Raw genomic sequence first — 27199 nt, 5'->3', positions numbered from 1 at the left:
TTTAATAGTCCGAATTTGAGGCATTTAAATAAAAATGATGTCTAAACTTTTGGATGCAGTTGCAATATGGGTGAGTATAATTGGAAATAAAACACCTGGTACTGTGATGCATGATCACAGAGAGATATTCAGGGAGTAGTTTCCCACCTGGTTGTAGGTGTAAGGGTCCAGCAGGGGCGTCTGCATGTGGACGGAGGACCGGGACGGGTCCAGGATCATGTAGTCCACGTACTGCTGCATCATCTCGGGGTCAGCTGGATCCTTGGGCCCCTGAACCCTCCGCTGACTGGGGCCCGACGGTCTGGACAACCTGGGGAAAAGATGTTTCTAAATCTCAAAAGCAGTTTTTTTTTGATTGTTCTGTGTTCTCGTGTTGTACTTCATCACAGATTTCTCATCATTTTCCTTCCTGCTGGTTCGTGTTGTGTGCTGGACTGATGCTGTCAGTTTTCTTACTGTTTTGGCGACTTCTCATGAGATTTGGAGCCAACCGTGGGGACGCGACTCAACTCTCGGCCGATGATCGCCTGGGTGACGTCGTCTTTCCAGGTCAGACCTGTGCGACACAAATGTCAGCCATATCTTTTTTTCCTCTCTTACGCTGGTGAGCAGAAGTTAAGTTAATTCTCCTGAAGCTCCAAATGTCACTATAGACTCACCTTGCACCATCAGGTCTTTGAGGACTTCTTGCAGTCTGTGCAGGACGGGGACAGACACCTGGTACTGGACGGGCTCCTGGCGAGGAGCCTGGCACTGTCCGAACAAACCGTCTGCACAGGATGAGACCAACAGGTCAGTTTCTGAGGACAGGTCATTGGCTCACATTTAGAAGCTGATGTGAATTTTAAGAATCCTACAAAAACAGGAGACTTTAAACTGTCACTTTTTAAAAAAACAGGAGTGGCTGTAAACTAAACTTCCAATTAAGATGCTGTATAATGTTTCAGGAAATCCACTCCCTCTGCTCCTCCTCCTGTTCCTGAACTTCTCTACTCGGCTTTCAGTTTCCAAATAATCCCTCACTGTTAAAACAGCGTGATCAGACTCAAAATAGCACTTCACATCAGTTTATACTCTGTCAAGGCAGGATTGTAATATTTTGGAAGATTTAAACAGCAGCAATTATTATTATTTTCCTCCTCCAATGCTTGCACATTTAACTGTAGGATCAAAACAATAATAATATAATATTTATTTTATTTGCCAAGTCATAGTAGATCATAACAAAGTAATAGTATAGTACTGTACACGGTTCACATTTATTTTATCTGGATGACATCTGCGTTGCGGCAAAAGTGAACTATGTTTCAACTCTTTTTTCCCCCGCTGAGACTTCTGCAAACGGCAACCATCTGTGGGATTATAAATCTGACTTTGTCACTTATATATCCATGCAGATAGTTCAGGTTTTATCTGCACAGGTTTTGAGAATATCTGCCAAATAAAACCAAAACGATCTGCTTTGCTATTTACCAGTAGGGAGGGTCAGGAACACACAAGATAAATCAGAGGGGTTCCAATAAGATCAGCAATAACACAAAACATCTCTACTGCAGAAAATATGTTTATTCCTTCTCTAATCTTTGCTATTAAATACTTAGATATATTTACATCCTCAGGCCTCATTGCTTCATTTTAAATGGTCACAAGAAAAAAAGGTTGGGAAGCTCTGCACTAAGGGTGACGTTTGGTAAACTGGTCCTTTAACTGCTATGAAAACCCAAAGCAGCTTAGCATCTATGTAGGTGAAAACAAACGAGCCGACCTCAGTCCACCAGTCTGAAACTGCTGCCCAAATATAACGTAGGGTAGACGCAGACTTAAACAAAAGCAAAAAAACATTTACATATCCACTTTACAAACAAAAAGCATCTTTTATAACCAGAAGAATTCTCCTTTTCTATCAACACAGCAGCTCAATTATTTTACTCAAACAAACACAGAGCTGACGTTCACTGAAGGAACAAGGAATATACAACAAAGATATACAGGAATATAGCCGTCATGTCATACAAATAAGTAAGTAGCCACACATAATAAACCACATACACGAGCACACATAACACACAGACAAAGGCACACATGTACACACAATATAGTGTATGCAAATATACACACACACATAAACCAGACAATTGAGTACCAACATGAACAAGCCTGCAAATACACACTCAACTTCACACATGTACACACACATAGTGAAGCAGAGTGTGTGTGGGCCGTGGTGAGTCATCCCCTCTGTCTCCCTCCACCTCTAATCAAACACGCGCACACACACACACACACACACACACACACACACACACACACACAAGGGAGACACGTCGTCAGGCAAGTGATGTCACTGTTGTCATAGAGACGGCCAGGACGAGCGGCGACTGGCGGAGAGCGACTGACGGAGGGAGACCTTGTTTATGTTGCACTGTCTCTCTCTTTTCTCTTTCATTCCGTATCTCTCTCTTCACTTTTCACCTTTCTGCCAATGTGACGAATGTCAGAGACAAACTTATAATTTTTCGAACACTCAATATAAGACAAACACGTCACTGTCACACACACACACACACACACACACACACACACACATTTAGTAGTTAGGCTACTGCTGAATTTAAATTTCTGTTGATTAAATAGATGACAGGTTTCAGATCTTAAAGAAACAAAATGGCTTGTTTGTTCAATGCAGTCTGGAATTTATTTATTTTACTCAAGCATTTCAGGTTCAACACAGATTAAAGATGTTTAAGTGCACAAACGGGATCATCTTGAATGAAATGCACTCTACTCTAATGTTCTAAAGGTTTAACAGACTAGATGTTTAAGGACACAACATATGTAGTTTTGTTAATGCAGTCTGGAATGTATTTATTTTGCTCAACATTACAGAGTTTTAACACAAATTCAATTGAGTCAATTTAGTGCAGTCTGGAATCAAATAGATTTTACTCAAATATTTAAGATTACAGATGTTTAAGGAAACAAAATGGGTCATTTTTTGAATGCAGTCTGGAATTAAATAAATAAATAAATTTTACTCAAATATGCCAGAGGTTTAAAACAGAACAGAGATGTTTCAGGCTATAAAATGCATTTTTTGCAATGCAGTCTGACATGCAACCTGTTACTCTCTCTGCCTTTTTACACACACTCTCGCTCTTTCATTGCACTTGCGCTTCCTCAAAGCACCATCAAACACAAGCCGTGAGATCTCACAATGAATGCTGCTTATGTTCCCGAAATGTTCCAGTCTCTGGAAACGGGGAACATAACATCCTCTAGGTGGACACAGAAACATGCCGCCATCAATAATTCAGCTGCCTCTGAAGGCTGAGACACACAGGTGTACGCTCACGCGCGTGCACGCTTCTGTAATGACATCCTAACCACGTTTGAGCCGACAGGAAGGAAGCAGGATGAGCCGTGACGGCTAACCAGCCCCCGACTGTTTGATGGACAGGAGACACGTCACAGCTTCCTGAAGCGTGTCGCTGCAACCAGAGCCTGGGAGTGCTCACTATTGGTCCATTTACTATTCTCGTCACGCTGCATTCAGAGTACTGTGAATAAGAGCTTCCGTCAGGGGAAGAAAGTGTCCACGTCAGCCCCTCAGAGGATGATATCTGAGAAGTTTTAATTTGGCTTCATGAATATGCAATGGATTATGGATTATAAAAGATATAATAGATATGTTTAGATTTCTCCTTCTTTCTTATTTCATCCTTGTTCCTTTCAGATTGTTCCACCTTTCCACATAAAACTGTATCCATTGACGTCTGTCGACTATGAAGAGTAACCGGTACATTTATTTTGGAATACGTTTGTTGCTGTTGAGGTTTTTCATTCACTGTTTTTCAGAACTCAAAAACCAGCAAATAAAACTAAACCGTTTTCTGTGTTTTCTCACTTTTCATCCATCTGTTCAGTTCTATTTTCTTATACTGATAAACTTGTCTTTGTGTTTACTTTTGTCCCAGTAAATATGGTCTTTTTGTAGACTGGAAAAGAGGAATGAAGATTTGTTTAATCTTTGTTTTCTTGTCTATTATATCTGTGATATTAAGACCAGAATGTTGGCCTAATATAAATATTTGATAAGTTAGTTTCATTTTCTGTCTGATGTTGTTCGGGGGAAGAAGGGGTTTGTTTGAAGAACTGCTCTGCATGAATCTGTATCCTTGTACACAGCAGCCTTCAGCTGGGAGGATTTGTTTAAAATGTTGATGGAGATGCTACATCAAAGCTGAGCGCTGATGTGGGAGTAATGAACGCCCTTCGGCCAATCAGAATAGAGTTTTATATGTTTATAATAAATGTTAGTTTGTGTGTGGCTGCTCTAATAAGTCAACATGTGAATGCAACAAGGTTTCCCCCTGTTCTGTTTCCTCTTTATGCTCTGAACGCAGCCAGAGTCATTCTTACAGCCGCCATTTTGAGATGTTTTACATTAAGACACGCAGCGTAGACTGCAACAACAGGTACAGCAGGTAAAACTCTGGACAAGACAGGTTGTGACGGAAAAGTAAAGCTTGAATACTCACCATCGCTGCACAGCTGATCTCTCGGACAGAGATTCTTTTCAAACAAACAACCTGCAGACACACGTTGAGAAACATTCATTACAAAAAGAAGCTGCTAACTCACCGAAAAACAACCAGTGTTCCTAGAAATGTATTCAGCTAACCAGCATCCTTTAACACCAATCTTTTGCACGTTTTCTGCCTGAATTTGACAGCTAAATGTATCATTATTTGACTAGAAATAAATAAAACACAATTCTTTTGTTAGGTCTGGTAATATAAAAATAAGAGTGATTAATGAGTGTACATAATTAGTTTCAAGGCTTTTTAACAGTACTTTGTCAGATTAAAAGCAAATAACAGATGCAATGGACCTTTTTCACAGCAGACATTTTGACTTGTGAAAGTAGGAAAAACAGCTGAAATTGGTAACCTTAACGATGGCTCAGTTCCATCAAGTGTCCCAGTAAGCTATTTCAGCGAGTCAGCATGCACAATACCAGGGCCTCTCCTAAGTGGAATGTAGCCATCATTAATGGTTTTGAATACAGCTGTGCTTTTCCTACTATAACATGTCAACATGTCTGCCGTGAAAAAGGTCCATTTCTTGGGATACAAATATGGACAGAAATGAGTTTAGGTAACTCCAACCAGAGCAGACAGCTGCATATAGGACATATATTTTGTGTTGCTAAGTGATAGGAATAAGTGTTACAGTTGCCCTTTTCCCAGGCCTTAATCTGTTTCGAGGCAGTAAAGGGCAGCAGATGTGAAGCCGCTCGCTCCATTCTGTTTATCCACGTCTGTTTGCGTTGTGTTTTCATTAAGGATTTATGTAATCCATGTGTATTATTCACGGCAGTTAAGGAAGAACACCTCGTCCTGCAGTACAACCTGCACAAACACGCCTCCATTTCATTTCAGCTGTTTGAAGAGACTTTCACTCCCATTTTAATTACCGTTTCCACTCTCTTGTGATGTCAGAATCCTCAAAAGCGGCACTGTGACATCACTAATTTTGGCGGGGTGCAGCAGAGCAAACACATTAACTGCAAAATATCTCCTCTTGTTAAGTCTTTTTTGTCTGTGATGCTGCCCACCTCGGCCCTGCCCCAATTAGTGATGTCACAGTCCATTTTTTAAGGAGAATTATGTCACTTTCTCCTGTAAGAGCATAAAGAAAAGCATGGAAACAATAATTAAAATGGAAATAACTAAAAACGGACTCAATTGCAGACCAAAAAATTTGACTTTCGATGTGAGTAAACCAGAACATCTTTCAGGTAAGCCTCAGTTTTTGGTGACAGGATTTTCTTGTCTGCTAAAGCTTCTCCTGATGCTTTCGACCAACCAAATCTGTGTTTTTATTTTTACCTGAAATCTATAAAAAGTCAGACAGAGCATCAATGACATGACTGCCAATGCAGCGGCAGACATCAGAGAGGAAATCTCCATTAAAGGAGGGAAACGGAGATGCTGCTAAACATAGAGCGAAGAGATTCTCCATCCATCCGCCCGCCGCCCCCTCCGTCCAAACTCCACATGATGACTAATCTCTGCTCCGTCCTCTCTCCTCCACCCACACACCTCTCCCATCTTATCTCTCCGTCCCTGTTCTCTCTCTTCGAATGTCTGTTTCTAGGAGATCATCATCTCGCTTAACCCGTCCTGTGACTGTCCATCACTGTCGCCACTAACACCACACTCAATCAGCTCCTCTAATACACAACATTAACAGATAATTAGGAGAAATGTCAGCGTAAAAGAGAATCTAATGAGAAGACTGATTTGCTGTATCAAAAGTAAAAGTACAAATTATATAATAGTCAGTGACAGAGAAAGGAAACTTTGTATTACACAGAAGTAAAGTTGCAAAGATTAATCGATTAGTTGTCAACTATTAAATTAATCGGCAACTATTTTGATAATCGATCAGCTTGAGTAATTTTTTATGAAAAAGCAGTAAACATTCTCTGATTCCAGCTTGTTAAATGTGAATGTTTTCTAGTTTCTTCTCTCCTCTGTGACAGTAAACTGAATATCTTTGAGTTGTGGACAAAACAAGACATTTGAGGACGTCATCTTGGGCTTTGGGAAACACTGATCTACATTTTTCCACCATTTTCAGACATTTTAGAGACCAAACTAACCCATTAATTGAGAAAATAATCAACAGATTAATCAACAATGAAAATAATCGTTAGTTGCAGCTCTACACACACATTAGAATATTCTTTTCCACTTGTTTTAAGAAAATAAGACCTTAAAGCCTCATCTGAAAACAAAACTGACTCAATCAGAGAGAGAGATTTCTGCCGTCAAGTTGATTTAGCAGCAGTGAAAAGCTTTTTAATACACAGAGTCATAAAAACAGACTCAGCAATAAGCTGTACTGTTTGATTCAATTTCACCAGAATCCCATGAAAATGGCTGGACTCAGAGCCAGTGGTCTGTGGTTTCAGCCAGCAGCAGGTCTTTACGTTTCTCAGGGGAAACTCCTCCAGCTTTTCTCTCTCTGCTTCACTCACAAACATCTTTCTCCAGCTAGAACTAATCAGAGAGAGAGAGAGAGAGAGAGAGAGAGAGAGAGAGAGAGAGAGAGAGAGAGAGAGAGAGAGAGAGTCGGTGCTGTGGAGAGTCACTGTCTGAGGTTACGTACAGCACCAGCTCCATTTTGTTTTATGAGAAGGTGTGGCTCTGTCTGAGCAGGATCACAGCCAACAGAATTAAAGCATAACTCTGTGTCCTCACATCTTTTCTAATAGGAGACATTAGAAGCCATTTTGAAGGTTTCACATAAATCAATCCCATCATCACGTCCTGTTCAGACTTCAGTTACTCAAGGCTGCAACTCAAACAAAAGAGCAAAACATCAGCTCATAAAAGCGAAGGAATAGAGGTCTGGAGAGGATTTAAAACAAGTTTATGATCTAATATATTTATTGAAAACACATAATCTAGGCGGCATTATGTTTCTTTGATAAGGCATTTGCCATAGTAAATAAGTGTGACCTGTTGTGGCCGTGCAAATAATCCTGACTTTATCGAGCCACAAAACAAAATGTGTACAGGAAGCTGGAGTTTACATCCCATCTCAGAAAGTTTCTTTTAATCCTAACCTTACCCGGGGAGTTTCAGTTCCCTAAACTTAACCAAAGCTTAAACATTCAGGTGGCTGATCAGAAAATCTCAAACTGGTCTTTTAGGCATGAGAACTCACCGCAACACTTAAACAAAACAAGGAGCTGCGGTATCTTTAAGGTCAGCAGGATGACTCACATCATAACTCTGGCAGATAAAGCATGGGAATAGATTTGGCATTTAAATGAAGATCTGAAGAAATTTGAGCTCAACAACTATAACAAATAAACACAATGTGGAAAGAATATCACTTCAGTTGTCAGGTTTTCTTCAGCAATGTTTGTGACTGCTGACAGCATAAAAAAAACTGTCCAATATTGGTCCATTGTGCTTTACGTGGAAAAGGTTATATTAAAAAAATCTGAATGACTCATCATGAACTCTAGCCTCCCATCATCATCAACATCATCAGTGTCTCTGTGCCTTTGCTTTTATCGTCCATTATCTGCCAGTGTCATTTTCATAATGGTGCTGCTGGCATGGTGTGAGCGTGAGCTCGTCCTCTGGTCTGCGGGCTGACGGAGGATATTTAAGGTGGAATGAGTCAGCCAGGACGGAGCACAATAAAACCTGCATGGTGTGGCAGAGTGGCAGCAGAGGCAGCGAGGCTGTAACCCTCCTCACCTCAGTCAACCTTTAAACCTTTAACTTCATACCGGCTCACACTAATCACTCCGACTGGAGCTCACTACACACAGTATTTCAAGGATATGTCTGCCGATATTCTGTATTTTTCTTCTTGTCAGCAAACCACAAAAAAAACACACACCAAAAGGTGATTTATCTTCTTCCTCTGTGCCATAAAAAAACAAATACTAGTCTGCATTGCCAGTTCTGTCTTCACAGCGCTGTGGAGTAAGGTCTGGCTACACCACAGATGCATTCTGTGATAGGAGAAAAAAACACTCTGGGTTGTTTGCATTTCTTTAAACCAATCACAATCGTCTTGTGCTGCGGTCTCACTGAAAATGTTTTTGCTTTTTAAATGATATTGAGGCTACAGATGAAACATTCAACTGGTGGGATAAAAGGGGATTTAAAGGCTCTGACACACCAACCCGACGGCCGACCGTCAGCAGAAAAGTCAGTCGGACTGATCAGTCGGCTCCCATAGGTCAAACAAGTGCCTCGGAACACACCGAAGCGACGCAGACTTGAGCATACGTTCTGCGCGTGCGCGAGACGTAGTACGTCTCCATAACAGCAGGCGGCGCTAATCTGTATTGTTGGCCAAAAAATTAAAACCGGAAATGACGGAACATCTCATAGTAAACACAGAGCACGCTGTCGTCAGTCATTGTTTTCATCAAGAAGGATCGTTGTTGTCATTACTCGCTGAACGGAAGAAAATACGATGGCTAGTAATAAGAAGATACTGGCGTTCGAGCTTCTTCTTGTGGAAGAAGCACTGATTCGCTAGTCAAGGGCTAGCACTCCACCAATCAGATTGGTCTTTGAGTCCCAGTGCCCATTGGCCGATTCAACAAGTCAAATCGGCCAAAATGAAGGCCGACGGCTCCTCTGACTGACGACGGCACAGAACACACCGAACAGACTCGAGTCACCGACCTCGCCAGACTGTCCGACGGCCGATAATCAGGTTGGTGTATCAGCACCTTAAGTCTCTGCTGTTCGCTGACCGTGGTGCTGAATCATTTAGACTGCTAGCTGCCTGTGGTGCTGAAACACTCAGACTGTTTGCTATTCGCAGTGACTGTTCGCTGTCCGTGGTGCTGAAACACTCAGACTGTTTGCTATTCGCAGTGACTGTTCGCTGTCCGTGGTGCTGAAACACTCAGACTGATCGCTGTCCGTGGTGCTGAAACACTGACTGATCGCTGTCCGTGGTGCTGAAACACTCAGACTGTTCGCTATTCGCAGTGACTGTTCGCTGTCCGTGGTGCTGAAACACTCAGACTGATCGCTGTCCGTGGTGCTGAAACACTGACTGATCGCTGTCCGTGGTGCTGAAACACTCAGACTGTTCGCTATTCGCAGTGACTGTTCGCTGTCCGTGGTGCTGAAACACTTACGCCATGTTCAGCCCTGAAAAACTTAAACTGAAAGAGGGCTGTGCTGAACACACTGTTGTGTGCGCAAGCGCTCTGCCTTTTTATTACCTCCAGTTTACATACACGTCCCTGCTGATTGGGTATCACCTGTGACAGTCAATAAACGAGAGACACACCCACAAAACGAGAGAAAACATAACTCAAAGCCGTTGCACACCGCTTTACACCGTTCTGAGGAAACATGTCGTTCACCAGGAAACCGTAGTAAAATGGTTCACACTGTTTTGAGATTAAACGTGCCCTTAGACTGTTCGCTATCAGTGGTGCTGAAACACTGTTTGATGTCCGTGGTGCTGAAACACTGTACTGTGTTTAAAGACAGGAAGCCGTTGTTGTAAGTGTGAGCAGCGGAGTTATGAGTCATAACTGTGGTGTCATTAACACAGTATATAAGCCTGTATTTCTACGGATTTTTCTAACAGTGTCCACTGTTCATTGGGTCAATATTTCATTAGATGACTTTCTATTATGTGATCATACAGGCTCCAAATAAATCAAAGCATTTCTCTCTCTCGGTCTCTTCTTTATCATCTCTCTCTCCCTCTCCTTCTCTCTCTCCCTGTCTCTCCTGCTGTTTGCTTGTGTGTTTGTTGTTGTCGTTACAGACTGAACAACAAAACATCCGAGCTGACCCACGGTCACAGCATTTGCTTCAGTGACGCAATTTAGCGCCGGTGTACATAGATCGGTGGCAGATGAGCCGAGCAGAGCCGGAAATGCAACACATATAAGATGAAGTCCGGCAGCTTAGATTGATCTTCATATATACTACGCCAAAATAAAACTTAGTTTTATATAAATATCCATAGACTGGGATTATTACTCCTATATTATTTAGTTAACACTCGAGTTTAGTACAGACACATGGGACGATCGAACAACTTAAAGCCTTAATTTCCACAAATCCTGCTGCATAATTAAGATAAATACAACTACAATATCATAGGAGAAACTGTAGATTCTATAACATCCTTTTATAACGATAAACACGGCAACATAAAGTAAACTCGCTGCTAAGTATAAACTGCAGAAGGGACTTGTCACGGGGAAAGTCGTGATTTACGCGCCGCCCTGCCTGCCGCCTGGATGGATGCAGCGAGTTCATTAAAAAGGGAATTGCATCCATCTCCATCGCTGTTAGATCACACTTGATATCTGATGCGTCTTACCATGTCGGCCGGCCGCGCAGAGACGGCAGGAGGCCGTGAGGAGGATGCACAGAGCTGCCCAGAGCCGCGAAGACCTCATGGTACATCCAACATCCACCGGAGCGACGAGGGAGAGCGGCCGCTGCTGCTGCTGCTGCGGAGACTGAGGCACTTCTAACAGCTCTCCATCTCTGAGGCTGCTGCACGGGTCTGATGGAGAGGAAATGTGTGAGCATGAGTGTGCGTGTGTGTGTGTGAGAGCGATAGAGATAGAGAGAGAGAGAGAGAGAGAGAGAGAGAGAGAGAGAGAGAGAGAGATGGGTTGGTTGGAAAACTAGGACCACAGGACGTGCCACACTGTAAGAAATATTTAAAGAGAGGTGAGCAAATAAACTGCTCCCTACTCAAAGAAGAATAACATCAGTAGTGGATGACGTGTTTAGATCCTTTACTTAAGTAAAAGTACGAATACTTTAATGTAAAAATACTTTGTTGCAAGTAAAAATCCTTCAATCAAAAATCAAATAAAAAAATATTATTTATATTGGCTGGTGGATGTAGAGCATTTCGTCTACATCAAAACTATTTCATAGCTTTTTCTTGTGGGTTCATTTTTTGCAGTTTGCGCTGCAACTTTATTCCCAGTTTGTACAATTTAAGCTACAAGTGCTACTGCTCTTTTTTAGGCTGTCTACCAGACCCTTTGCTTACTTCTATTAATGTTAACACTTATGTTACTTTGTGTGAGTTTGTTACTGAAGAGGATCAAAATGTGTCAAAAGGTATAAGGGAGTAACCTCTAAATGGTGAGATCTATGTTTTATTCCTGATCATCCAGCGACTTTGAGTTCAGGTTAAACTCAGCTCAACACCACTGCATCATTAAACAAATGGTGGATGGAAAGATTTTATATGTACAGTTTTCAGAAGGACAAAGGAGTTTGCTGCAGGTTTCTGCTATTTTGTTAACCCCCTTAGAGGAAGAAGTTCAGATAAATAGCATCAAAGCACTCCAATATTATGGTTGTTGCATTTTATTACCTTTAAAATATATATTTCCTGAACACAGTGTTAAGAGTTCTATCAACACCTCTGACTCTGTCTCAACACAGACATAATATTTTTGGCTTTAACTCAATTTGTATTTACTGCAGCGTTGCAGGTTGTTTCACAAGATTTCTTTCTAAAAAGACAGGCTGTATGACAAACCAGCTGTTATTTTACCCACTTCTTTCTCAGATACATAAGGTGATAAAGCTTTAAGTTACGTGTGAAAACAGGCATTACTTGCAGTGTGGAGGAGTTCCTCGCTGGCTGCATCATGACTGGTTCATCTAGATCAGAAGTCCATCTTATATTATTTATTATTCTGATAAAAAATAACCATCCAGACACTTCTTGGCAAAGCGGCACATCTGGTGTTTCATTAAAAACTTAAACAGCTTCTCCTGCTGGATGAAACCTTCCACATTTACTGCCATTTGTTTATGAACCAAATGAGAAATCCGACAGAAAGAGGAGAGAACACAAACCTTTCAGCATTTTATTATTTTGTAAACAATTTCAGTCAATAAGAAAGATCAAGAAGTGCTCGTGTACTGCTTTCTTTATCGGAAGTATAACCACAGCATACTGGGCTTTAGTATAGAGTGCAACATCCGTCTCCAACTGAGAAATCAGTTTTTAAGAAAGGATTTGTCATTTTCAACATTAAAATGTGTCTAGATTGACACAATTTCTAATGTTAATATTCTTTGCGTCAGCCCGAGTTGAAGTAACGCATCACATGTTGAAAAGGACACCCTTTGTTTCCATCAGTTAGAGTTCTTCCCGTCTCTAGTCAACAACCAGCGTGCTCCTCACTGTGGGGAACAGCTCGAAGAAACCCTGCAGGAGGAAGCAGATAGGAAAAAAACACTGAAGTGAAAAAAAAAGGAAAATACTGCAGGAGATGAAAGAAAAAATGATCTCAATATAAAATCAAATCTGGAAAAGAAAGAACTTGTGACTACATTTACAATGAGTATTTCATTCCTGAATTACTCAAAGCGTTTCCTTCCTCATGAAACATTTGCAGAGCCCATTCATCAGATATATATTTGCCATCCATGTTTACTTGCAGGAGGTGACTCATACATTGTGCTAGTAGTGGTCAGAAACTCAGCAGGAACCCTTTAGGAGCGAGTGCAAATGCACCCTGATAAGAGCTTCTTCACAACACAACACTATACCAGCTTATTTTTAAAATACCAAAAAATGTCCATCACAATTTCTCAGAGCCCAAGTTGATGTCCTGCTTTATCCAAAATCAAAATAGATTCAGTTTAGGATAATATAAAACAAGGGAAAGCTGTAAATCCTCATATTTGAGAAGCTGGAACCGCATTTTTAAAAATATTTTTATTATTGGGTCGACTATTATTTTGTATCGACTAATCTTTTCTGCAATAGAATAGAACTTCATGGAGCTCTGCTAGAGAGGTGTGGATTCAACTCTTTGGGCCTTTTAGACGAGTTATATCAAACATCAGTGGGCCACTTTTAGCGTAGAGTCAAAACCAAAACACCTGCTTTATAAATAAGTTATTGCTCTCTTTTACTGCACAAAAACTAGATGTTTGTTCCACAGAAGGATGTTACCTTGAAGAGGGTGGTGCTCTGCAGGATGCTGGAGGTGCAGCACATCTCTCTGATGGAGTGCATGGAGAGCTGCGGAGCTCCGATGTCCACCACGGGGATGCCGAGGCGGGCGGCCAGGATGGGTCCGATGGTGGTTCCACAGGGGCTGTCGTTACGGACCATCACATCCTGCAGGAGGAAGGATCTTATGTTAAACTGCTGGAAAAGGATTTAATCTCTGTACCATAGTCAGCCTATCTGCCTCCTAGTGGCCGTTAGGAGGGGCTGCAACGTCTACAAAAAAACCAAACAGGGATTAATCAGCCATTTCCTGTCTGCAACAGAGCTAAAGTGTGTAGGCAGAACCTGTTGCATGCTGGAAATGATGTATTTATGGGACCATGTCAATGCCACAAAAGTGTCACGGTCAGAAATCCACAAGCCAGAAACGTTTTCATTCTTCTGACTTAGGAGTTTACGAAAAATATCACACATCCAACAATACTTGTAGTATGCAGGAGCGTTGGAAAATATGACATCAGACTTGAAAAAGGAAGATCCCGTCGAGAGTATTTACAAGAGCAAAGTGCGGGATCTTCCTTCTTCAAGTCTGATCTGATTAAGGAGTTTGTCAAAAATTGCTGCAAAGGTATTAGATGAAAGGCACACAAGAATTACAAGCAATCAGTACAGTTGTCCTTTAATGATCTTAAAATCTAAAATTACAAACCTGGATTATACATTTTCTACCATGTGCTGCTCGACTTTCTCCTTACGCTTTTAATAATCTTTGTTGCTGCTTTTTCTTGCTTTGATTTTACATGTCTGCTTAATCTGTTATTTTAACAATAATGTAGCAGTGTTCCTTTGAAAGACTCAAATAAAAACTAAAATTAAAGTGCATCTTCTGTTCTTAATTTTGAAACAGAAATACAAAACGCTTCTTTCATTTGACAATAAAGACTCGGAAGGAAATGAATTAACATTCCTCCACAGCTACCATTTAGTTCCAACCCCAACTCTTTGAAAGCATTACATGAACATTAATTTATTTCTGAATAATCCAGGGTATCTGCAGGTTTCAGGACGCTACTTTATATTAAAGACACATATCAAATGAACTTCTTTAAATGCAGCTGAAGCTCCTCTGGTGTTGCTGCAGTTATTAAACCAAGGCTGAGCTTATCACTCGCGGCGACGCAAACAACCTTTCTCAGCTCTTTATCTCCATCTCAGAGGGAATTCAGAGGTTCTGTCTGCAGGAATGGGAAAGGATAATGTATGTACGCATCGCCCGTCTTCTGTCCTCTTCTGTTTCAGTATGCTGATTATCACCAGGATGATTTTGCTTCACCTTTTTATTTGTCACTGCTTTGCCAAATGATTTGTTTTCAAGTGTTGCATGTATGTATTTGTTATGCTTCTGTTGTGTATTTTCCATGAGCAGATGTGATATTCAACAGGGATCCTGACAGCAGCTTGACAAGGACTGTCAACTAAACCGTATTATTCTGAAGCACGTAGGCAGTGTATTGCCTCATAAATATTGATAAAGAACAATCTTAGCTTCGTGACACTTTTGCAGCCCTGGAAATAAACATATGATTCTAGTCTTTCCACATCTGTAAATTAACAATCCTTGCTTTTGTCCCTGCGTCTTTATTTCACACATGAATTATTATTTTTTTCCTCTCTGTCGTCCAGGAGCCGCCCGGCATGTTGCTAGGAGATCTGTGTCCGCTTCCGAGTGACTCAAGACACACACACACACACGACGCTGCTGAGCCTCCGTCTGCAAACAATTCATCTATAACCACACACACACACACACACACAGTACCTGCAGAGGCACGCCGACCTGGCTGGCGACCTCTCTCACCACGGAGGCGGTGACGGCTGTAGTGGCGTAGCGCTGGTTGCTGTTGAACTTGATCACTGGGCCCTGAAAGAGAAATTATATGGATATATGTGAATTACATGTATTGTTATTTTAATTATATTCATCTGACAGGATGTAAAAAAAAAAAAAAAAAAAGTACACAGTTTTGATGATTTATTTCCACTACTGGTTTTAGCTCTTTGTTTATGAAACCGAAAATATGGTTTAATCTCATCAAAAACTAAAAACTAAATTATTAATCTCATTTCACTAGGAACTTAAAGACCAAGTCTTTGTATTTCTGGAAAAAAAATATTCAGCAAATATTTTGCTTAAATAATATATAAAATTGGAAGCCATAAACTGCAGGCAGCCCAAGTAACTGACTAGTTGCTAAATGTCTTTAAAATTGGCTTCCTTAAATGGAAATGATAAAAACTGGTTTGTATTTTGTCCTTCTTAAATGAATAAATAAAGAAACAAATCTCTTTACCTTGTGGAAAGCGGGACGATGGTTCTCCTCATGCTTCTCCCTGAGATGAAAATCACACATTTGAGTAAAAAAATTAAGAAATCAACTCTCAGCCAAAATTCTCTACAGCTGAATTAAAAACAAACTATATAAAATTGAGATGTTATGTCAAATAAAACATTCTTTCCCCTGATATTTTAAATGCAATCTTTCACCATTTAATACCACAATAACCATGAATCTTCTGTGTGTTTACGGCAGATACATGGTGTGTTGGTGTTGATACTGACTGGTAGTTGGGGTGCACAGCGTGCGCCATGTCAGCGCTGATCATGAAGGAGAGCGGCGCAGCCTGTTGGAAGGCGGTGAGGTTGGAGGCGGAGGAGGAGAGGCGGCTGAGAATGAGCTCCGTCAGGTTGGACTGAGCACCCTGAGCGCTCTCTGATCCCACCTACAGGACACACAACATGCTTCACTGAAACTCAGAAAAAAAGAAAATACTGATGTTTTTGTTTTTTTACTGTTTAGGCGACAAAATGTCAGAAAATGGTTTCCTAGAGTCTGACGAGACACTTCAAATGATTGTTTTGTACCACACACACAGTCCAAAACCCAAAAGATATTTAGTTTGCAATTATATAAAATAGAGAAAGGCAGCAAATCTTCACATTTGAGAAGCTGGAACCAGAGAACGTTTGACATTTTCCTTGATAAATTACCCGATAGTGATAAATTATTAACTAAGACATTCATTTTCTGTGGATTCCCAGATTGTGTTATCATTTCAAGTTTCAACAGCTATGAAGTTAAATATTACTTTATAACATCAGCTGCAGTGGTGATGGTGAAATGACTCAACTAGAGTCTTGAACACATCATTACAGACTAATGGGAAATAAACATGACCACAAAGTTTCAAAGGCCTTCATTTAACTATTCTTCTGATCCATTTTAAGAGACAATGAGCCCAGTTCAAAAAAGTTTAAAGTCTGTTATTGTGAAGCATTTGAAGATGACAAACTGCCCAACAATGATGACTTAATGTGTGATTTGATTGACTATATGTGTTTTTGTTTTGCCCAACTCTCATTTTCTACAAGCTGTTTGAGTGTGAAAAACCCCAGAGAGTTGTTTGGGAGACAGCACACGAGGCATCAACCGTAAAGAGGGGTTCAAAGCTGTCGGTTTTTTCTGTTCCTCATCGGACAACTCGAGTAGATCTCCCAACTGGTTCAGTTTCCATCACACTCACCTCTTCGTTGTCGTACAGAGTGATCATGCGGACGTTGGGATCTTTGGCCAGAGAGTCTCCTGAGCAGGACTCCATCAGCCCCTGAGAGACGACAAAGGCAGACAGGCAGAGAGAAATGAAGGCGCGGAAATCAGAGAGGGACTGTTGTCTCAGTGGGAGTTTTGTTTTTTCTTTGTGAACCTTCAAGCTAGGCGCGACACTAAAAGCTACAACAGTTCCAGGTGTTAAAACTGCTGCTGGGTTCATCTAAATAAAAGACTGAATGCTTTCAACTATCTGGCAACTACTTTCACTTTCAGGACTTCAGCAGAGGATCATCCAGAGAACCTCAAAGTTGGTGTAAACCACACAGAGATGTCCTCACATTTCAATAAAACAGAGGGTGACGGTCAAAACAAGGAAACAGACCAAAGAACTGGTAAAACAAACAAAGGAAGTACATATGGAGTGTGACCTGCAGGGCGCAGTAGCAGCTGTGGAGGTTGTCCAGGCGAGGAGAGTAGATGAACTCTTCGTACACACCTCCCAACGCCTGCAGAGAGAAATACAAGACATGTGAAGTTTGTTGTATCATCTAACAGATGAAATATGATTCAAGAGGATGGATTGGTAGGCAGGAGGCCTGGGATAATTACAGATACTGCAACCTACTGTTTCATCTTTTTCTGTTTTTGCGCTGCTAAAAGTCTTACATTTTTTTTAAAGATATCTTTATCTTATAAACATTCTCTTTATATACTCCAGTGGCATTATAAATGGCTACTTTCAAGTATAATTTCACATTTTGTTGTCATGAAATAAATATTGCTCAAGATATTTTTTTCCAAGCTTAATAATAATAATAATAATAATAATAATAATAATAATAATAATAATAATAATAATAATTATTATTATTATTATTATTATTATTATTATTATAGGGAAACTTCATCTGTAGTCAAAGACAAGATATATTCTGACTTTTACCCTTCAAAAAAAAATACTGTGGATTTATTTAATGAAAACATTTTTGGACATGATGTCTGATCAAAGCTGTTTGTCCTCCACAGTTATTCATTAAATAAAATATTAAAATACAGGTTTTTCTAGCTTCTGTGCCAGTGTTTTTGCATTATTCATAAATATGAGAATCTGCTGGTTGTCCGAGACTACTGCTGCTTTGTTGGATTGTTCCAGGTGACAGGAAGTCAATGGTTTACTCGCAGACTCACGGCGGGCTGAGTGTCGGCCAGACAGAGCTCAAAGTCCAGCAGGGTTTCAGGCTCCATGGCCAGCTCTGAACACAGCACATTCACCAGCGCTGGGTGGTGCTTCTCCGCCTGAGGAGGGAAGATACAACACGTCACCTTTCATTCTGAAATCAAACACTATGTGTCACTAGTAATCCTAAAAATCTGCTTTTTCATATATTTGATTATTTGACCATTTAAGATTCTTTCAAAACTTTTTCTAGCTTTTGCAACTGAAGTTACAAACACGTGGGGGTGCAAATTTGGCAGAAAAACAGCCATCATTTGGTGTGCCTTCCTCTCCAAACATTCTCTAAAGCAAAATAAGTGGTAAATTATTCTGGGAGTTATGAGGCCATGTGGGCAGTGGGAAGAAGAAGCAGCAAACATTAGGAATAAGAGAAGAGACTAACAGAAAATACATTCTTGCCATGACAAGACAAGTGTTATTCATATTAGTCTTTGTTTCATTTATTTAACTTTTGTTCTATTTATTTAACTTGTATGCACACTGCTGAAGAGCTGCTAAACAGATTTCCATTGTACTTTGAGTACAATGACAAAGACCTATCTACCAGATGTGTCGGTTTTTACCGTGTTAGCAGCGCAGGCAGCATCTCCGGAGGACGCACAGCCCGTCTCCAGCTCCTCCTGGACGACGGTGGCGATGATGGGCACGCTGAATCACACAGACACAAACACAAACACACACGCACACACACACAGTTCACGTCAAACTGAGCTACAAAAGAGATGTCGAAAACAAAATAATCTAACAAAGAGATGACTACACAGAGCTAAAATATAAGCTGCTTGTAAGTAAAAGTTGTATTTATAGTGAGCAAAATAAACGTGGAATTTTGTGACTCGATTTCAATTAAACTTCAAACATGAATCTAATAATATTTTGTTTTAATAATCTAATAATCTTGTTTTTCTGCTGTGTTTTGGTACTGACAGGTGGTTCTCCTTGTTGGGGCCGAAGGAGTCGTTGATGTCTCTCTGCAGGTGGATGGCCAGGTGAGGGATCCTGAGCAGAGGCCGCGGCACATGGAACAGCCGCTGAACCAGCCGGCCGTCTTTCTGGAGGAGGAAAACACGCACGTCTTGGTTTTTATCTCTAAACAAACATTTACTAAAACTATAAGATATTCAAACTGAAAATGGTACTTCTACATCCTATTTTCATCTCATTTTCCACTTTTCTATTTAAGGGAAAACTGCAACTGTCTCACAAAATACTTCAGTGTCAGATTCTACAGTGATTGTAGTAAAACTACAGAAACAGTAACAATAAAATAATAATAATAATCCTGGTACCTTGACCATAACGCGGCCCGCGATGGTCAGGTCACGGTCGAACCAGGTGTTCCAGATGCCACCGCCGTAGCACTCCACCCCGACCTGCAGACAGCCCTGCTTCGTCCTCTTAGACCTCGGCTTCACCTGAAACACAAAGACAGAATCTAACCTAATAATCCAGTAAATACACGGCTGATTTATTGAATGGCCTAAATTCTACAATCTAAAACGTAGCTCTGGTGTGTTGATTACTGTTAAACATGTTTTATGTTGAACTTCTCAGATTTCAGTCACTTTTATTTTTGCTTTGTTGCATCAAAGCACAATCATTTCAAGGCATCTAATTTAACGAACAGGACTGAACATGCTGTGACAGGAGGCTTACACATCAGAGGGAGAAACAACCCATCAATCATAAAAACTGTCACACGTCCAAACTGCTTCTCAGTTTTGTTGACCTTCGGCTGCAGGAGATTTTATATAGTAGTAGACTGTTCTGACTGCTTAGGGATGTAAGAAAGGTACAGATTGTGATTGACAGGCAGAAGTGGGCGGGCTCTCACCCTGAGGCAGGGGCTGTCTGTGTGGGCGCCGATCATGGAGAAGCCGTTTCCTGGCAGGAAGCGTCCGCCCACAGCGAAGGCGATCAGGCTGGAGAAGTTCCTGGTCACAAAGTACTAAAGAGAGATGAGAATGGGATTCAAAAATCATGGATTATTCACCAAACTGCATGTGGAAATAATTCCTTTAACACCTTTGGAAAAAGGAGACTGATTTGATAAATCTTCTTCCATATGTTAAATTATTCAACCATTTGCACATTTCAAGTCCTGCAAATTGTTTCATTTTTGCATATAGACCTATAAATACACACATATTACATTTAACACCCAGCTGGCTGTGAGAAAAATCTGTCAAACGGCTAAAATCAACGACCAGCTAACGTTGACACTTCACTCCCCTGAACTCATACAGCAGACCACTAACCCTGACTGACCTTGCTGGACGGCTTGATGTCCCACTGGTCCGACTCCTTCAGCTCGATGAAGCCCGCCGCCAACAGACGCCGCCTGCATTCTTCAACCACTGCAGGGACCAAAAGAAGAGAAAGCATGATGCCGACTCTTTCCGTTCACTGCTGCACTGACGTTTATTGGGTTTTGTAAAAGTCACAGAGTTGTCATCAAAGCTGTAAGTAGTTCCACCAGTCTGCTGGCAATAAAATTGACTTTTATCATGTTACCATTTTTCATGACTTTCAGCTTTTCAACACCGACTGAAAGACTGAGAGTCTCTGCTGAGAGGCTCTACTGAGTGCTCAGTATTAGATTAGGGCTTTCCCTGTTCCAATGTGAGGCCGTACCTAATGTTTTATTGTCTTTTTACTTTTCAGCTCATGTTAATCATTCTCAATCACATTTAAATCTACATTTTGTGTGTGGACTTACTGACTGTTTAACTCTAAGGTTCCTCCAAAGGTAAAACTGATCCACTGAAATTCAAATTGCGCTGGAAATGTGGAAAGAAATGCAAAAAAAAAGCTACACATTTAGACTTTAAGACTGGGACTTTGTTGATAAATCCATCAAATTCAAACAAAAATAACTCATCAGGGTTTTTCTTCCATCCCTGAATTTTGAAATCCCTGAAATATATCCAAGCACTCCAGTAATAACATATACAAAGTTGACTTTTGCTTTCATGATCATTTAAGACACTCTGTGGTACACCATAAATCATAGAGCAAAGGTAGGAGACATTAGGAAATATCTGTTTCATCTGCATAGATTTTATCTTATCTCAAGCTCAAAGTCATCTGTTCAGCTAAAGAGTGTCTCGACTTGGCACCTTCTTAATGCTGACACACACACCTTTTTTTGTTCTCACACTGGACGACATAGTACTTCATATCTGACTCCAAACATTTGGCAGATTATCACTGTCTCTCTTATCTAAGTCTAAACTGTTAATCTCAAATTATATAAAGTGCAATGTTTGATTCTGTAAGCAGAACTTTAAATTAAATTGAAAATTAAAGTCAGAGGAGACTTGGCTTTTTCGGGAGGGGAGATTAAGAGTTAGGAGCTAAAACGGAGCGTTTCACACAGAGGGTGACACAGGTATATTCAGACAGACAGTATGAGAAAAAATTGTTTTTTGAACGTTAAAGCATGTAAACATGTTCTTGTAGAGATCCAAAATCCAAGCATGAACATACAAATAAGCATTGTATGGGACCTATAAACATCTCTGCAACCTACACATTATTGCAGCATTAATATTAATCCAGAAAGATCAGATATAAAACCTTTTATTGCACAATACATACTTTTACCTCAAGTACTTTAAGTATGTTGCTGATACATTTCACTCCAGTAAGAGAATGCAAGAATTGTACTTGTAGTGGAGTATGTTCAGCGTGGTATTAGTACTTTTACTCTTGTCAGTTTCAAAATCTGGAAGAATGATTAAGGATAAAGCCCCAGTTCGTTTCAGACTTTACCGTGATATGGAGACACTCCTTTGTTGACAAACTGCAGAAACTCTTTAGCTGCTGAGTGCACGGCCTCTTTGGAGCTCTTCATGATCAAAGACTGAATAAAGAAAGAGAACAAATGGGGAAGTAATGAGTAACAAGCACAAGTTTACAAGGAATGAGACAGCAAAGCAAGGAGCTACCGGCTGCTAGTTCCAACATCGGACATGTATCACGAGATTTCAGGTTTTCTTTCTCGATTTTTCAAAAGACCAGGCATATAAACAATAAGACAATAAGATTAGCAATATCAAAGTGGTAAATAACAAATCATTTGCCCCTTAACTTTATAACATAATTGACAATATCGCGCAAAAGCCAATGCTTGTCCGATAAAGGACGCAGTGGTACCTGGCTAACCTTTGCTAGCTGACAACTCGAGCTTGTTCTTCGTTCCTTTTCCTCTGCTGGCAAAAGTCAAAGCAGCTCTCGGTGAGGGAGCAAAACCTCCACATACAGCAGAAACGATAGTCATTTTTATGGCACTCACCTGCATTAATAATTACACTTTCAAACTCCGGCGTAACAGCACAGTAACGACAGCCAGATAACGCTACAGATTAGCTGACAGCAGCAGAGAAAGAAGCAGTCGTTGTTTTTCCAGACAGCGCTACAGAGCCATCTAGCGGCCAGGCGGTGTAATTACAACCATTACATATTTCACAGCCCCGCCGGCCTACACACACACGCACACCTCTTTTGTCGGGCAGGTGCGTAGGATATGATCAAAAGTGGCTTGGATTTACCTGATGAAGGTCTAAGACCGAAACGTTGTATTTTTCTAAATAAATTATTGCTTGCATAATGGTCAGTGTGCGGGACTTTTCTCTAAGCTAATCTAGAAAATTGCTGCCTTAGACATTGTTATTTTATCTCAGTCCGTTTTTTAATCATGTACTGAGATTGACATGCAAGTACACTAAAGAAATGCAGAGACTGAAGGCTTAGCAGGCCTCAAAACTGACTGTACAGACTGAAGAGATTAGTTTTCAACCCCTTTTTCTCTACCTGTCTGTCTCTCTCTTCTTGTCTTTCTCAACCTGTCTCTTTGTATCTCTACACCGCTCTCTTCACCTGTCTTTCTCCCCACCAGGGAAAACTGGGAAAACTGGAGAAGCAGGAGACATTTTACCTATGGATGGATTACTGAACGGGCCTACTGGGCAGTGATTCACAAAATGTTGCTGAAATACCCACAAAACGATCACGAAGAGACATTAAATGACCGCAAACATACAAAAAACGACTACAGAGATGCAAAATGATCACAAAAAGATAATAAATTATTATAAATAGACACAAAACGATCAAAAACACACACATAACGACTACAAGCGACCCAAAATTACTACAAAGACATGTACAAATCAATCACAAAGACCTAAAAATAGATGCATAACAATCACACAGATGCAAAATGACCACAAGTAGGTGCAAAACAACTAAATAGATGTAAAATGACTACAAAGAGACACAACATGACCACATAGAAAAGTAAAACTGACTTTGAGACTCTGTGTCTTCTTGACAGGATGGGGGTCCTCGTACATGTCTGTGCCCAGGGGACCGTTGTCTCATAACAAGTCCGTTATTTTACCTAACTGATGATCTCTATCTCAATTATCTTTCTTCCCAAGAGTTTCTCTCCAGTCAATCGTTATTACTATGCCTTTCTCCACCTCCCACATTAATGCAATATTGTACACTATATAATGTTTTATAAGTTGACTTACATAAAGTTCAGGAAGGTCAAAGGTCAGGATCAGCATCATGTGTTGGAGTGAAACATTAAAGCATGTATTCAGGTGCCACTGGTATTTACACTGTAAATTCACTATAAGCTACATAAAATGCATTGTCACAAAGTTGAAAACAAGGCTGTTTGTCTTAATACATGAAAAGTAGACATTTTGGAGATACATTTTCAAAGGACAGCAATGTTATGTCGCCATTATTTCTGAACCCAGTTGTTCCTTATTTTTCTAACCCTAGAATACATGTTGGACATAGAAATAGAAAAGAATCTTCTCTCTTTTAAGTTTGACTGTGGATAGCAGTGACTGACTCAATGGCCAACAACTAATGGAATGGAATGCTGACATTTTCCTGATGCCAGTGATGAGCCGTGATTATCGCCAAATGATGCTTTTCATTTTGAATCCATCCCTCTCTTTCTCTCTCTCTGATTTAAATTCATTTGTGTTTGTATCTTTTTCTGTCTCTCTGACTCATGTTAGTTTATTCTTTGTTTCCCCCGATGCAGCCATTCATCACTGTATCGGCACAGGAACCAGCCTTATATAGACCTGAACAACGAGGGAGGGAGGGGGGAGGAGGGAGAAAGAAGAGGAGAGTCTGAAAACGATGAAGAGATGTTTATGTCAGCTGTCAGCTCACAGCGTCTCTCCTGCTCTTGAGGAAGCCCAGGGCGATATAAACACAGACACACACACACACACACACACACACACACACGCGCACACACACACACACACACACACACACATCCGCACACACACATCCGCACACACACATCCGCACACACACACACACACACACACACACACACACACACACACACACACAGCTCTAAATAGATGTGAGAGCAACAGGCTGCAGTAGATCTTATGGGAATTTGTCTAACTAACCCGTAGAGTACTTTTTTAAAAATGAAATCAGAATGTGTGGTTAAAAGTGACATCTCTACAAGCATCTTTCACATGACACTTACTGGCAGTGGAAAGCAAAAAAAGTATTTTATTGCATGTCCATTAATGCATTTAATGGTTTTTATCTAAAAACAGCAGCAGGTGTTTGTACCAACAAACCCAAATACTAAAACCTAAACGTTTGCTCTTAGAAAGATACAAAAGAGGATTAAGGCCAATGTGAAAAATGTTTTTAAGCTTTGAGTTTAAAGTCAGAATTCTGACCAAGATAACCAAGAGGGCTCATGTAAAAAAACAGTTTAAGTTAGCACCACCAGCTTACATTTTTTAAGCCGTAGTGCTGATTGAAAGTTTTAAGTCTGTTGCACCTCTCACCACATCCAGCATCACTGATTGTACAATTTTACATCAGTGCAGCAGGTTGAGAAGTTAAGTGCCATCCCGTCCAAACATTTAAATTACACAGTTTTGGAAAGAAAGTAACTGACTTTTCTTATGATGGACACAACACTCTTCTCTATTTTAGTGTCCCAGTAAGTTTTGCAGTGAGCTGCCGTAGAACTGCAGCCTTTATTAAGGACATGAGTTCCACCTGCGTAAGTCATGGTGTCAGCAGTGAGAAAGGTCTATCAATTCTTTGTTAGTTTCTTATTCATGTACATGTTTAATAAAATAGTTATTTACATAAAGATCACTGCTCACCAAATAAAGGCTTGCTGGAGGTGCAGGAGCTGAGATGTAATGGGCACACACATATATTCAATAAATTGATGCTGCACAGATTATTATAACAAGAACATTTGTATCAAACTGTTTGCAACGCACAGATTTTGCAGCTGATTTGATTCTCTCAAAACAAGTTTTAAATAAAATGTTTTAAAATGACTCCTGGAAATGCAAGGACATTCAGAAATTGTGTTGAAGGTTTTTTCTCTCCCTTTGAACACATTTTCAACACAACATGAGAGCACATTTGAGTCCAGTGTGTCGGCTGGCAGAGGGAAACCTCCCTTTAAATCCACTTCACTGTCACACACTCTAATGATATCAGCAGGGTTCAAAATGAACTTTTTCGTCCACCAGCCAAATGGCAAGTGAATGTTCGAATTTTACCAGCCATTCAATAGATTACCATTGTTTCTTTGGCTGGTAAGTGAAGCAAATCTACCAGCCACTTGCATATTTTACCAGCATTTGGCTGGTGGATGGTGCTAATTTTGAACCCTGGATATCAGCATTAACGGTGCATATTGTTTGGGAATGTGGGCATTCTCCTGTTCTGGGAATGCCTGCAGGGACACACTGTACGTCTCTCAGGATGGGATAGTTTTCCTTTTTAAGGCAGGTTAGTCAAAGCTCCCCCCCCCCACACTCCCACAGGCGCTGTCATTAACAACCTGCCGTGCCTCACCATGTGAGGACGACGCAGAGTTTTCAAAGCCACCATCCTTGCATCCTCACATCGTTATGTCATGAGATCACAGATGCAGGGGAAAAGGATTTCTCTCGCGCATGATTCAACAAGTCTTCTAAACTAAATGACTTAATAGGTCTTTCATCCCCTTAAAAACAACCATATTAGTGTTCACTGTGGTTAAGATTTGGTTACATTTAGAGACAAAAACGCAGCCAAACTCATTCATTTCAATTAGAGTTGCCAATGCATAGGACTCCTGCAAAGACAACATGCCCTACAAAATAAGTTAAAGCTGGCAATGCAAGGTGCTACATTCCTGGTTGCCGTAATAACTTTGCAGAGTTGTACATTCCTGTCTTGTAGTTTTAAACTAGTGTGCAGTGTTTTGGGGTTTGATAAGCCTTCAAACTCATGGATATGTGACTCAGACCGGCCTTCTGTAGCACGTGTAGCTGCCCCAGAAGCAAAGCATTGACGGAGGAATATAAAATAATAAAAACAAATATAGGGTACAACCTCGACGCCCATGTTTGGCTGCATTATCTTGCAATGCACAAGAAGGCCAATTAAATTGAAAGTGGCAGAGGGACAAAGGGGAAGAGGGAGAGAGAAAGATGGAAAATGAAATAAAGAATGAAGTGGTAGACGGAGAAGGTGAGGGGAAACGAAGGGAGGCAGGTTTATGTGGAGGGGGAGAGAAAGGGGAGAGAGAATGAACATTAGGAGTGAAAGGGAACGAATGAGGGAGTAGAAGATGAAGAAGTGGTTGGAGAAAAGGAAGGTGACAGAAAGAGAAAGAGAGAGAGAGAGACAGGGAGGGCCGTTCACAGGGAGGACGGGGTAAAAAGCGAGGGAGGGGTAACTACAAATAGCCGGGGGCAGAAAGTTCTCCTTCAGTGCTCTGTATGCTGCAGCCCTCCCCAGGCTTTCTGTATCTTCCAAC

The 27199-nt window shown here is 40.7% G+C and overlaps 2 protein-coding genes across 10 annotated transcripts in view; both read right to left on the bottom strand.

The window, feature by feature from the left end:
• The window catches only part of ptprnb (protein tyrosine phosphatase receptor type Nb), a 28012-nt gene extending 16882 nt beyond the window's left edge, over nt 1-11130 (bottom strand). For all 7 annotated transcript variants that reach the window (XR_004896639.1, XM_031292173.2, XM_035998731.1 and 4 more), the window contains exons 1-5: nt 10900-11130; nt 4539-4589; nt 660-770; nt 457-556; nt 148-310 (exon numbers count right to left, since the gene is read on the bottom strand). Coding sequence is in view for 6 of the 7 variants with exons in the window: in XM_031292173.2 (XP_031148033.1) it covers nt 148-310; nt 457-556; nt 660-770; nt 4539-4589; nt 10900-10978 (504 nt within the window). In the remaining variant the exon portion in view is untranslated. The remainder of the gene's footprint in view (nt 1-147; nt 311-456; nt 557-659; nt 771-4538; nt 4590-10899) is intronic.
• Nucleotides 11131-12407: 1277 nt separating this feature from the next.
• Nucleotides 12408-22800, bottom strand: LOC116044410 (aspartyl aminopeptidase). 3 transcript variants are annotated; one of them, XM_031291544.1, is made up of 16 exons: nt 22661-22792; nt 22531-22577; nt 22138-22228; nt 20632-20720; nt 20198-20311; nt 19653-19778; nt 19291-19415; nt 18927-19011; nt 18315-18422; nt 17555-17632; nt 17101-17181; nt 16139-16299; nt 15870-15909; nt 15338-15439; nt 13519-13686; nt 12408-12765 (listed from the first exon to the last, which is right to left on the bottom strand). In XM_031291544.1, the coding sequence occupies exons 3-16, from the start codon at nt 22217-22219 to the stop codon at nt 12715-12717; spliced, it is 1410 nt and encodes a 469-aa protein (XP_031147404.1). In that variant the 5' UTR covers nt 22220-22228; nt 22531-22577; nt 22661-22792; the 3' UTR covers nt 12408-12714. The 3 variants fall into 3 exon arrangements, with proteins under 3 accessions (XP_031147404.1, XP_031147403.1, XP_031147405.1); XM_031291543.2 differs by lacking the exon at nt 22531-22577 and having other exon boundaries at nt 22661-22800; XM_031291545.2 differs by lacking the exon at nt 22661-22792 and having other exon boundaries at nt 22138-22238; nt 22537-22648.
• Between the last annotated feature and the right edge of the window lie 4399 nt (nt 22801-27199).

This window comes from Sander lucioperca, chromosome 24, assembly GCF_008315115.2.
Source record: "Sander lucioperca isolate FBNREF2018 chromosome 24, SLUC_FBN_1.2, whole genome shotgun sequence".
Taxonomy (NCBI): domain Eukaryota; kingdom Metazoa; phylum Chordata; class Actinopteri; order Perciformes; family Percidae; genus Sander; species Sander lucioperca.
Note: the sequence above shows the minus strand (reverse complement) of the source record. Positions and strands in the feature narration are given on the sequence as shown.

Bases quoted from the DNA above. Each gene is read 5' to 3' on its own strand.
- LOC116044410 (XM_031291545.2), bottom strand. From the start codon at position 22,625: ATGTGGAGGTTTTGCTCCCTCACCGAGAGCTGCTTTGACTTTTGCCAG. The intron at 16,300-17,100 runs GTGAGTGTGATG...TGTGTCCTGTAG, and splicing joins CTCTGTACGACAACGAAGAG to GTGGGATCAGAGAGCGCTCA. The intron at 15,440-15,869 runs GTAAAGAGATTT...TTTCTCTTTCAG, and splicing joins ATCGTCCCGCTTTCCACAAG to GGCCCAGTGATCAAGTTCAA.